Raw genomic sequence first — 13,118 nt, 5'->3', positions numbered from 1 at the left:
CTGAGCACCCTCTCTGCAAAGAATTTCTTTCTGCTCTCCAAGTTAAATTTCCCCTGGCAGAGCTTGAGCCCATCGTGCCCCCTTGTCCTATTGCTGAGTGCCTGGGAGAAGAGACCAACCCCCACCTGGCCAGAACTTCCCTTCAGGCAGTTCCAGACAGTGCTGAGGTCACCTCTGAGCCTCCTCTTCTCCAGGCTGAACACCCCCAGCTCCCTCAGCCTCTCCCCACAGCACTTGTGCTCCAGTCCCTTCTCCAGCCTCGTTGCCCTTCTCAGTTGGGTTGGAAAAGCCCTCTGAGATCATCAAGTCCAACCCTTGGTCCAACTCCAGTCCCTTTACCAGATCATGGCACTCAGTGCCACGGCCAAGCTCAGTTTCAAACCCTCCAGGGATGGTGAATCCACCCCCTCTCTGGGCAGCCCATTCCAATCCCTGAGCACTCTCTCTGCAAAGAACTTCTCCCTCATCTCCAACCTAAACCTCCCCAGCCCTGAGCACAGGCAGCACTTGGGCTCAGTGAAGCTTTTGAATCCAGAGAAGTTGCAAAACCCTCCTTTAGGTTGATTGGCTTTTGTGGTTGGCTGAAGTGCTGACAGTGTCGTTCAGGATTACTCACAAAACGCATGAGTTCAATTAAAATCTCAAAAGCTGAGATCTACAGGCATTTTTTGTAATATCTGTCTATTCTGGAGAAACACAAGAAGGTCACTTTGTTGGCAAGTCAAATAAGCCAAGCTGAGGAAAGAGCAGGGCCGTGAAAACTGGTTGGGTTGGGGTGAGTGATCCAATCCCAGTGTGTTGTTGCTTCCTGTGTGCTGCCAAAAGTCAGCCCAGGGCCTGGATTTTTATAAAACCTGTGTAATTATTTCCTGTGGAATATTGCACTTCATAGGCCTTGCTTTTAAATTAAAGCAGGATTGACTTGTCACTTCAGCTCACGTTGCAAGTATGGGTTGGATTTGATCTTAAATATTCTCTGCATTGGAAGAATTCTTATTTCTTACATGGGAGAAATGACAGTTCTAAGGGCTTTTCCTCTCCTAACAGGAATTTTTCATTGTGTCCATGAAGCTTTAGTTTCCAGTCTTCCTCTGAAGGCAACAGCCAGCCAGGCTTCCTTGCTAACTAGTAAAATGTTCTGTTGGGTTACAAGTGTTTTCCTTTTACTGGAGCTTCCCTTTCCAGCAGACACCATGGAAAAGCTCCTGCATTTTTTGTTTTAAGAGATCCCAGCAGAAAACTGGATGGTGGGTCCTGTTGTGAGGCTGAGCTGGGTGTGAATGAGTCCAACATCCCTTAAACTTGAGTTGTGTCTTCCCTTTTTTCCCACCAAGAAATAAAAAAACAAAAAAACAGAGAGAAGATGATAAAGTTTTCATTGACTTTTAAGGAACCACAAAGTCCTAAGAGAGAGAACTAAGTGGGAATGGAGGGAGCAGCAAATCCCTGGTGACTTCCATGTCCAGGGTCATGGCAGACCCTCCTCCATCAGCTTCAGGCAGAGGAGTGGGGAGAATGGAGGCCCCTTTGTGTCCCCTCCTCAGCTTTCCCTGCTTTGTTTTTCCAAGTGAGAGCTGTGATGGGAATCAGTCCTGTCTCCTGTGTCATCCTGTGCCTCAGCCAGGCAGGATGAGTTCCTGCAGGACTTTGGTAATCCTTCAGGAGTTTGGTAATCGGAAAATGACTCTCCATTTGGAGTCTCCAGTCAATGTGTGGCTTCTTTTCCAGAGTGTTCCCATGATTTTTGTCCTGCTGTGATCATTGTTTCATAAGTGTAGCAGTCCTTTGGTTTCCTGGCTGGGTCAGGATTCCTGGAGTATTTGGGGATACCTGATGTGGGAAGAATAAGCAAAGATCTTACTGTGCTTTTATAGCAACCACATTCCCTCCCTTCTTTTCAAATGAGAAGTTAAATGTGATTTAACTTCAATATTTTTACATTTCAATATTTCTCTTTTTAAAAAAAATTAAATATTCAATTTAAGTATTTCTTATCAAGCAGCAGCTTTGTATTTGCATAAAGGATTTGGGCTCATGTAATTGTCCTAATTGTGCCTGTTCACACAATGTTTTCTCAATCCATAACCACTGTCCTGTGTGAAAACAGTTTAATTTCTTAACAAATTCCCTTCTGTGTCTGGAGAGTTCTGAGATGTCACTTCTCCTCCCCACTCATACAGTAACTAAAGGTCATCCTTACATGACAGCTCAATGCACTGAACTGCAGAGAGAATTGCTCCATCCTTTCCTCCTTTACTTTTTTTGCAAGTAGTAAAATATGGTGATTTTTAAAAAGAAACACTTATTTCTTTACCTTTCCCCCCTCATTTCTAAGGGAATATTCTAAGCAGTTCTTGATGTTCTCAAGTGGGAGCATTTCCCCCTCCAGTATCTCTGCAGACAAGCTCATGGCTTGTAAATAAATTTGCCTCTGATACCTTTTGATTGATGCACTTTTAAGAATATATTTGATATTCTTCCCCTCCCCAGCAGCAGTTCCTGCATGTCCAGACTTCCCCCACTTGGACTCTGGCCCATCAATATTTGATGCAGGTTAGATATCTCTTGAAAGGGAATGGTTTGTGCAGGAGTTAATGTGTCATGGAACAAGCCAAGGGGTGGTTTTGGTGGTTGTGGAACAGAGCAGAGTTCAGGTGGAATGGTCTCGGTGTCATCCTGTCGGAATTTGGTGATTCAGAACCTGTTTGGAAGTTTGGAATGAGCTGTTGGGACAGTCAGGGACGTCTTTTCTCTGCAGCACCTCAGGGACAGATCAGCAGTGCCTTGGCTTCAGTGACAAAGCTGTTACAAGAGAATATTGTCACACTGTGGTTTGTTGAAAGGAGTTTTAGTAAATAAACACGGGACTGATCTGATCCGAGGTCCTGGGGACATCCCTGGAGGTGCCCAAGGAGCGACTGGAGGTGGCACTGAGTGCTCTGGGCTGGGGGACAAGGTGGTATTTCCATGCTACATCCCACACAAACTGAACCTGCATCCTGGGATTTAGTTAAGGAAAACAACTGGCTGGGTGTGGAGTGGTGTTTGTGCTGAAATATGGAATATTATGGAAAAGGGCCTGGCTGCAACCAACACTCTTCATTCTCTTGGGTTTTGCTTTTTCAGGAGGAACACAAAATTCTCAGGTGGGTTGAGAGATTGATCTGTCTAATGCTTTTATTAGGATTGATCCAAAAGTTGTAAAAAGGGAGTTATAAAACCCACAGCATCCACTGGGGATATTAAAGAGGCTTCCAAAAATGTCTCTTCTGCTCTTGCCCACATCCAGTGCATGTTTTACCCTGGCCAAGAGTAGCAAATCCTGAAGGGTTTGAATCAGTCTTTTGCTTCATGTAGCTGCTGATATTTTGGGAAGAGGAGGAGATCCAAGACCTTGCCTTTTTGGAGGGAGAGGCAAGAAATCCAGAGGGTCACGAGGAGAGGTGAGGAATTGTGTGTCCCTTCACAGGAGCTCTCAAGGGATCAGATGCACCAATATCAGCCAAATGGGTGAAAATCCCAGGCTAGAGCAGGAAAACAGCTGAATAAAATGTCTGGATCTGCTTTCCCTGGGTGTGGGAAGGCACAGGAGACAGGCTGAGGGAGCTGCTCGTGGCTGTGATTCCTGGCTGTGCCTCCTGCTGGAGCATTCCAGGCCAGGCTCCCACACTGGAAACTGTAACATGGACAGTTAAAAACTGCAGGAAAAACGCTGCCCTTGTGTTTAAAATAAAGCAGATACTACAACTAATATAATAATAAAAACCTGAAGGAAAGATGCTGCAAGACCCTTGGACACTTGGCCTGTCCTACAGCACTGAGTGTCTCCAACCTCCTTTGTATCCTCTGCTCCCTTCCTGGGTGATCTCATCCAGCTGCTTCCCTTACCTTTCCCAGCTGTTCATGGAGAATCTCCATGGAAAATCACCTCCTGTGCCCCCCTGCCAGGCAGCTCAGGAAGCCCAGCAGGGAAGGAGTCACACACACAGAGCCAGGAGATCCTTTTCCAGGGAAGTTGTGGGAGAGAGGAGCAGACAGGAAGGTATCCCAGGCCCTGAGACCTCGTGTGGTGTCCAATATCCTGCCAGGCTGCTGGGCTGGGATCCTCCTCTCCCTCACATGGAGAGCATGGCTGTGATTTCCCATTCATTAGTTCCAGACCTAAAGCTCAGGTTTAAAGGAGCACAAATATGCTTGTTCTGGGAATCTCCTGAATTAGAAACATTAACTTGTTTTTCTATCCCCTGAGGTGGGAAGTTGGAGTTTTGCTGAATTCAGCATCCTGAGAAGACATCAGTGTATCATTTGTCCTTAATTCTGTACAAAGGATTCTCTGCTCATGGACTCTTTATTGGGATACTGAGTAGTTTTCTGTGCTTTTGAGAGTAAAAACAGTAAATAAAATTTCCTTTTTATTTTCTTTATAGTTTTGTGGAGAGCAGATTTAAATACCCACTCACTTGTGCTTGGTGGATGGCACCTCCTCTCCCAGAATTTTGAGGATTGATTTCTCTGAATAAAGTTCAGCTTCATGATGAGGTTTATTATTCTAATAAAACCAACCAGAAGTTAAAGATTATGTGAGAGACCACATAACAAAAACATACAACTTGCAAATTTAAACAAGAACTGTAGGTTTTGTTCAGCAGATGGTATTTTTCACAGTATTAGCCAGCTGGGGGAAAATTCCTGGAGCACTTTGTATAACATTAGGAATTATCCAGTGGGTTGTCCCTAAAGCTGTCACCATTTCTGCAGCACCATGAACTCTGTTTTGTGCTCTAGAACAGACCTGATCTTAAAAGATTCAGAAACATTTACCTAATGGTTCACTTTGCTAATTACAATAATTTTCCATGGGCAAATCCACTGCAGTTCATTTTATTAACTGGGCAAGTTCAAGCCAGAAGTTGAGCATGAAGAGGTTGGGAAATTTTAACACCCCAAAATCCATGGGGTGATTTAAGGTTTGGTTTAACCCTGTGAGGGAAACAGGAATAGCTTCGTTTATGGACAAGGCTGATCCAATTTTGCTTGAATTACTGGAGAGGAAAGATGAATGACTGGAAGGGATGGGCTCTGGATCCTGTAGCAGTGCCAGATGATAAGAACAGTTGCAGGAAAGTGGTGCTGGATTTGCTATAAACAACAAATGTTGCATAACACTTGCTGTGTTCTTCAAAACCAGATGTTGCATCAGTCGACTCTGGGCTCTCTGCAAGTTATTTGCTCACCCTTCAGCTGTTTCTCCAACATTTCACCTCCCAGGACCCACTTTACACATTCTCTCTCTAATTATAATCCTGTAGCACTTTTAATTCCAATCAATATTCAGTATATTTTAGCTGCGATCACAATTAAGGGGGTGGTGAATTCTCTGAAATAAGAGCACTGAGGTGTAGATTTTTCTTAAAATGTACCTTCTGCCTGTTAAAATCTTCATGTTAAAGCCTTTATTGTGTGGATGGCTCAGCAGTGTCTGGTGTGCAGATTTACCCCCTGTGGTGCTCAACACGTGGGGTAAAACCATTTCAGAAGCGGGAGAGGAACCCACTGAAATCTTGAGGAGGAAAAGTCTCTACAAAAAGCAGAATATGCAGGAGAAAGGAGCAAGTGATTAATTGCCATTATTCATAAGCTCGGGGATTTCTGTAATTGTAATTGGGAATTACATGGAGGAGGAACGTTTGGGGTGATCAGAAAAGGGAAGTTAATTCTGGGAATGGAAAGACAGGCACGAACATCTGTGGGTCTGTTTAGAACTTGGAGGTTCTAAAAGTTTTGGTTGTGAATAAATAGGACTCAAAGAATTTTTAAGCAGCTGGTAACATTTTTAGTTGAGCAGGACCTGCTGTGCTCCCCTGAGACCCTCCTGCAGTGCTGTGTCCAGCTCGGAGGTTCCCAGGGTGAGGAAGACATGGAGCTGCTGGAGCGAGTCCAGAGGTGCCCACGGAGATGCTTCAAGGGTGGAGCCCCTCTGGAGCCAGGATGGGAGAGCTGGGGGGGCTCACCTGGAGAAGAGAAGGATCCAGGGACACCTGAGAGCCCCTTCCAGAGCCTGAAGGGGCTCCAGGAGAGCTGGAGAGGGACTTGGAACAAGGGATGGAGGGACTGGACACAGGGAATGGCTTCCCACTGCCAGAGGGCAGGGATAGATGGGATATTGGGAAGGAATTCTTCCCTGTGAGGATGATGAGGGGCTGGGATGGAATTCCCAGACAAGCTGTGGCTGCCCCATCCCTGGGAGTGTCCAAGGCCAGGTTGGATGGGGCTTGGAGCAACCTGGGACAGTGAAAAGTGTCCCTGCCCATGGAAAACTGGATGAGCTTTGAGGTCCCTTCCAACCCAAACACTTTCGGATTCCTCAGGACACAATAAAATGTTTCAAAGGCTGCAATGAAACCTTCAGGCCAGGATTGCTGGGAAGCAGAGGGAAATGAAGCTCCAGATGAGCAAGAGGGAGGCTCTGGGTGGAGCCTCAGTGAGGAACAAGGAGATGGGAGGTGATCAAGCAGTTCCCTGTTGCAGTGTTGTCACTGTGACTTTTGCACTGCAGGGTTTTGTTGTGAGGAAGTTCCGTGGGATAAACACCAGTTTGAGTCTCACAGGTAGCAAAGAGTAGCCTTGAAAAGAGATAAACAGCTTGTAACTGGTGATTTCCTGGAAACAAAGTGACAGAGGTTTGGGCTTTGCTTGTTAGAACTGCTCAGTGACAGCACAGTGCACGCAGCACATGTCCCTGCAGGCACTGGCTGCTCACAGGAAAGATTCTGGGGACTTTGGTTTGCTGTAATTTTGCTTTTGTATTTTTTAAACCAATTTAAACTGGCTTTTTATCAGAAAAATTCCATGTGTGTATCCCCAGGTGTGCAGTCAAAAGGCAGGAAAAGCTGTTAAGAGAAACGGAAAGTCAGTGTAATAACCTTCAGAAAGCTTTTCATGGTGGAATTCCTGGTGTGGGTGTCTTGGGAAGTGAGTCTCCAAGAATCCAGCCTGTCACATATCTGATGGATAAGATTATGGCTTTAAGGGCTTTGTATCACATGACCTGTCCTGTCATTCCATCCTTTCCACAGTCAGATCCCATTTTTCCATACAACTTACTCCTGTCAGGGTAATTGAGGCAGAAGAGAGGAGGGAGGAGCTGGGGTGTCAGCACAGCAATAAACACACACTGAACTCACAAAACCAGGCCCTGAAACCATGGAGGCTTCTTCCTCCTCTCCTCCTCTTCCTCCTCGTTTCCCTCCCAGGGCTGGTGGTTGCTCCTGGATGTTCCTGAGACCATTCCATGTGTGTGAGAAGGCAGGAGAAGATCAAGAACTTTGCATTGAGTGTAATATTTGGGTTGAAATGAAGCTTTGCCAAGGCTGGAAGTGGAAGCAGCACAGAGTGGTGGGACCAACCTGCCCATCCAAGGGAGGAATCCGGAGCTGGGCACCTGGAGCACCATCCCAGGCCATTGGATGCCCTCCAAGCAAGGCCTGGCACTGCCCAGGAGTCATCACTCCTCCTGTGTTTGGGAATATCCTCCTCATTCTTCTCCTCTCTTTGTTTTTTCGTAGTGAGTGTTGAAAAAGTGGAATTGAAGGGACTGGCACACAAGAAGAATGAAAGAAATGTTGAGTATTCCTTTGAGGTGAGTTTGGGTTTCTTTTCCTGTGAAAGAAGGGAGGATAATATTTAAGGAGGAGTTAAGGAAATTCTCAGATTTCATTGTTAGATCCCAGAAATTGCTCCTTTGGGATAAATGGTAGTTTTGAATCAATTATTTGGAAGTTTTAAATAGGTGTTTATGAACACTGTGGGTGATGCTGAGATTGGTAGGTGCGGACTGGCAAAAAAAATACTCTCATGCAGCAGGTTGTGGCAAAGTGTTTATTTAAAGGGAAATACCCCACTTAGAGGATGGGGATCCATATCCATTCTGCTGGAATGCAGGAGCTGGAGAGAATTCAAGTCTTAATCTGGACAAAGGAGAGCAGAGACTGCACGTGTGGAAGGAGGCAGGACGGCAGCCTGTGGCACATGGGTTGGGCCTCCCAAAAGGAGAGTATGGAAAAGCTTTGGAAGTTGTTCAGGGCCTGAGGAAGGTGCTGTGTGGCAGGAGAGTCCCAGAGTTTGACTGCAAGGTGACTTCAGTATTGTCTAAAAGTGTTTTCAAAGGGACTAAAAGTACTTCACAGCAAAGGGCACGTTAATCCAGCAGCAAAGGCTCAACAGGAACTGCTGTCTGCAAACCAAAGCCAGAGTAACTCCGAGTGGAAGTGAGAGCAGTGCCTGTGGAATGAGTGTGGTTCACCACAGGCCACGAGGAGAAGCAGCTCCCTGGTCTGACACAGCTCCTGGAGTTCCGGAGCAGGGATGGCCTCCCCCCCTGGAACCCTCTGCAAAGGGCAGCCTTGGAGTCTGGGTGCTCCTTCCCCCATCCAAATGGAATTAATATTCCAAAGTTCACAATGCACAGCCCAGAAAGCATCTCAGGTTTGTTTAATGAGGCAACACAACCAAATGGTGGGTGAGAAAAGGAGTCTCAGTTATCCCCAACTTTCACCAAAAAGCACAAATCATTCTTTAAAACTCCCAGCCAAGGCAGAGCCTCAGCTCAGCATCTCTTGGGTTGGTGACAGCATTAACCTCTGCAGGACTTCATTCATGGAGAATGTCCTGAATTTCCTGAATCCCACGATTGTTCCAAATGTCATCGACAGTAGAAAGGATTTTTCCAGAGGGTTTTCAAAATCTTTATGAAGTCTGCAGTTGTCTCCACTCCAGTCAGGATCTCGTGAAAGTTCTTTTCCTGTTAGAGATTTTTCTATAAATATCAGAAATTACTGTAACCAGTGTCTCACTCCACAGCTGGTCACTGAGAGAACAGCCCAGGGCTCAGCTGAGCTAAGAAATTACAGCTTGCTGGGTTAAAACCCCAACTATTAAATGTTTTGTTCTTGGGAATATGAGCTCAATGGATAGAGCAGTTTAGTGTTTTCAGTTCTATGTAAATCAGTTCTCTGCATTTACAGTTCACATTATTGTTCTATAAGCATTAAAAATTCAAATTAGCAAAGCATAAGAAATGTTGGGTTATTACAAAACTAGGGAAAAAAAGGGAGAAATTTCTCCATATTTTTAAAAAATGTTCATTTATCACAAGCTTTAGGAAAACAAACAGCCCACAAACTTTGTAAAATCAGACAGAGCTAAAATTTTCTTTCTTCTTTTCTTTTTTCTCCTCTTTTTTTGGTGTCTCAGCTCTGCTGAGAGGAAATTCCTCCCTTATGTAATATATTTTGAAATACTCTCCTCTCACCAGTCGTTTTGGCAGCTTTTCTGATGGCTGGAAAAACTTTGTGTATGTTTTCAGTTGTCATTGAAACTCATGTCATGTGAGAGGATGGTCTGTGATCCTGGAACTCCTTCCCCTGTGGAACTGCTGAGGATCCAGATGCTTCCAATGGATACTTTGAGTCTGAAGGGATTTATCCCTGGCCTGTCTCACACTGATGTTCTTCATGCCAAGAAATGCTGATTTTTGGCTCAATCTCCATCTCCCAAGCCATAAATGCCCCTTATCTAAGGATGACTTGTGTGTATGGGAAGAGATACTGAATATTCCCTTTTTTTAGGGCCTGGACAAGATGGAGTCTGGAGCAGGAACTGCAGGTTCATTTCTAAGGTTTTGCCCTTTTTTGCAGGGATTTGCTGCTGTTTCCAGCTCCCCCTGGCATATGGAGGTGATTAATTAGGAAGAGGCAGAGTCATTCCTGTTGCACAGCAGATTCTACAAACCAGCTGTTTTCTTTAACAATAATGAGGAGAAAAAATTCCATTACTTAGTGGTCTGTTGCTTAACACTGACTGTCTGCAGTGTGTGAGGGCTGAGTAAACCATGAGGTGCTTTTCTGAGCATCCACAGCAGTTGTGGAGTGTAACAACAGCAAGAATGGGGCACTGAGGGAGGGCTGATAAAAGTTCCTTCTTGATATCACACCTTCAAAACTTCCTTTGAGTCTGTGGGGGATGTTTTATACCAATTATTGATGTTTGGGGGCCAAACTTTGATCAATTAATAACCCAAATCCTTCTTGCTCCCCAAGGTCCTGTGGTCTGATTCTTCAGTGACATTGGTAACCAAATCTTCTGCTGAAGTGACTGAATTTATTTCAAAGGTAAAGACAATCTGGAAAATACTTTGAAAATAGATGTTTTATCCCTGTATGGGATTTTCTTCAATGACATTTTTCATACCGAGATAATACAGATTGAATTTCATAAAATATTTGAATCTCATGGAAATAACAAGTCTTGTTTTCACTTATTCTTTGTAATATCCTTCATCTTCAGCTGTCTCAGCTGTATCCAGAAGAAAACTTGGAGAAATTCATTCCTTGCTTAGCTGGTCCAGATTCCTTTTACCTGGAACGGAACCACATGGACCTGGAGTCAGACCTGAGGTATGTTGGGATTTTGGGGGTTCTGGGCTTTGTATCTTGGCTTCTTTCACCAAAAAAAAACAGGAAACAGAAATATCATCTTCATATTTTAAATTGCTTTCAAGAAATTAGAGCCTTATTTCTTGATGTTCCACTAATTCCAGCACACAACAATTTTTCAGGAATTCTTTCTACAGAAGTACAGATGGTAATAATATTCTGGATTAAACTTCTTGGAGAACTGCTATTTCCTCATTCCATGTTAAAAGCAAATAGAGGATCATTGGCTTTGCAAAAAGTTTAGTTTGGACTCAAAAATGACCAGAATTGCTTAAAAAAGCCCCACAAAACTATGGAAAAATAGTAGCATGAATATTCATCCATCTGTATTGAGGGGATTGTGGGGATTTTCCCCCCTACCCTTTCACTGAGCTTTTTATTGTCTCAGTTGGTTTAGGTTGTCATGGTGTTTATTTTACATTAATTTTAAAAAGGTAGGTAGATATTTATATATTCCTGTCATGAAATTTTGGAAGCCTTGGCTTGTATTTCCTCAAATTATCACAAACCACCTGGCCATTATCTAATACAAAACAATATTTCAAATACCATTTTCTGTGGCAGATCACATCACTTCTCTTTCTAAATACCAAAATTATTTTCCTAGGAAATTTGGAGGCACTGAAATTATTTTCAGCTGCTCCTGCATGTACCTGTGCAAAATGAGATTATTGTAATATTAATATTATTATAATACTAAGTGACATTTTAAAATATTCATTAGCTTCATTAGGGCTTTTCTTCTCACCACTTTTCCCTAAGCAAAGGCAGGCCACAGTTTATTGGTTTTCCACAGTCAGCAGCCAGCAGGTGCCTGCCTGGATTATTTTTCATGGCAAAGAGTGTTCCCATTTGCAGCAGTCCTTGCTGTGCTCTGAGGATCAGAGGGGAATTTGGGAGAGGGAGAGGGAATGTGTGTGGCTGCTGTTGAGGCAGCAACAACCTCTACAAATCTGGGTTAATGGAGCAGCCTCCTGCACTCCCACAGCCCTGGAGCAGGGAGAGAGGCTGCTCTGAGGAGCTGCTGGTTTGGAATATTCACAAGGGAGCTGGGATTAGTCAGGCTGGGAGGCACCTGTGGGGGTGCAGTTGCAAAGTTTTTGAGATTGGCATTTTTCATAGAATTGTGGAATGGTTTGGGTTGGAAGAGACCTTAAAGCCCATCCAGTCCCACCCCTGCCATGGGCAGGGACACCTCCCACTGTCCCAGGTTGCTCCAAGTTCCATCCAACCTGGCCTTGGACACTTCCAGGGATGGGGCAGCCACAGTTTCTCTGCCCGACCTGTGCCAGGGCCTGCCCACCCTCCCAGCAAACAATTCCTTCCCAATATCCCATCTAACCCACTCCCTGGCAGTGGGAAGCCATTCCCTGGGTGCTGTCCCTCCATCCCCTGTCTCAAGTCCCTCTCCAGCTCTCCTGGAGCCCCTTTAGGCACTGAGATGCTGCTTTAAGGCCTCTTTTCCCTCCTAAGAGGCACAGCAATCTCAGGGAAAACATGACATAAGTTTTTCCCTACATTGCCAGACTCTACATCTGCTGTTTATCTCCAAGAGCAGAAAATCCAATAACAAATCCATTTATATTTTATATTCTTGGTGAATTTGAAAGGAAATTTTCAAGTTTATATTTGAACATTTTCTGCCTTGAAAGTGTTCAAGGTTCCTAAACAAAGCTGAAACACTAAACAGAGTGAAAGCAGCCCAAGGATAACAGAGTTTGGGATTGAGCACAGGAGTATCCATAAGTTTCTAGACCACTTGGATTCAGAAGTTTTTTAGCTTCTGAATTTCAAATCCAGTTTCAAAGTGTCCCATCCAGTGTTCAATCCTGATGGATCTGTGAGGCAGCTGCCAGTCAGAGCCAACAGAACAGGCAGTTTCTTTGCTTTTGATGCCCACACAGGTACTTGGCACCGTTCCCGTCCCATGTGGTGAAAAACGACCACGTCAGGAAGTTCTTCAGCACTTCATCTCCCTCCCAGCAACTTCAGAGCTCAAGTGAGTTTAAATAAAGTTTCAAAATGAGAAAGTGAGTTCTTTGTACTGCTGTGCATTTCATAAACTGATGCCATTTGTAATTCTATACCTTGTTTGTAGGTCCTGGCAACCCCTCCCTGTATAAAGTAGGAACGACGCTGGGAACATCTGGAAGGTGAAATATTTATCTTGTTTACAGCTCATTCTCTTAAGAGGCAATTTTCATTTTCTCCAACAAAAAAACCCAAATATTTTAATCCAGACCCCTCCAAGGGGCCAATATTTTGGCTTCTTTTGTCCCTCCCACATGGAAAAATTAAAAATTTCCACAGGATTATATTTAGGTTTCTTAATAACACAAAGCTGAACTGCACCATTTGTTAAATCAGAGGTGGCAGAATAGAAAACTTCTGTGATTACAGAGGGGAAAAACTCAGCTTAAGCTGAAGATCAGCTTTGCTCTGCCAGCACTGCCCTGTTTTTAGCATGCCATGGAGCAGGGTTGGTGCAGATCTCACACCCAGAATCACAGAATCCCAGACTATTCTGAGTTGGAAGGACCCACAAGGGTCATTGAGTCCAACTCTTAAGTCAATGGCCCACACAGGGGATTGAACCCATGACCTTGGCATTATTACAACCAAGTT

At 44.4% G+C, this 13,118-nt stretch overlaps 1 protein-coding gene across 3 annotated transcripts in view; it reads left to right on the top strand.

Annotated features, from left to right (window-relative positions):
* The window catches only part of ZCCHC14 (zinc finger CCHC-type containing 14), a 55,264-nt gene that overhangs the window by 30,387 nt on the left and 11,759 nt on the right, over positions 1 to 13,118 (top strand). For all 3 annotated transcript variants that reach the window (XR_011698902.1, XR_011698901.1, XM_071567885.1), the window contains exons 3-7: positions 7,566 to 7,639; positions 10,098 to 10,169; positions 10,345 to 10,454; positions 12,398 to 12,492; positions 12,592 to 12,646. Coding sequence is in view for 1 of the 3 variants with exons in the window: in XM_071567885.1 (XP_071423986.1) it covers positions 7,566 to 7,639; positions 10,098 to 10,169; positions 10,345 to 10,454; positions 12,398 to 12,492; positions 12,592 to 12,646 (406 nt within the window). In the remaining 2 variants the exon portion in view is untranslated. The remainder of the gene's footprint in view (positions 1 to 7,565; positions 7,640 to 10,097; positions 10,170 to 10,344; positions 10,455 to 12,397; positions 12,493 to 12,591; positions 12,647 to 13,118) is intronic.

This window comes from Pithys albifrons, chromosome 12 (genome assembly GCF_047495875.1).
Source record: "Pithys albifrons albifrons isolate INPA30051 chromosome 12, PitAlb_v1, whole genome shotgun sequence".
NCBI lineage: Eukaryota > Metazoa > Chordata > Aves > Passeriformes > Thamnophilidae > Pithys > Pithys albifrons.
This window is presented reverse-complemented; position numbering and strand designations above follow the sequence as displayed.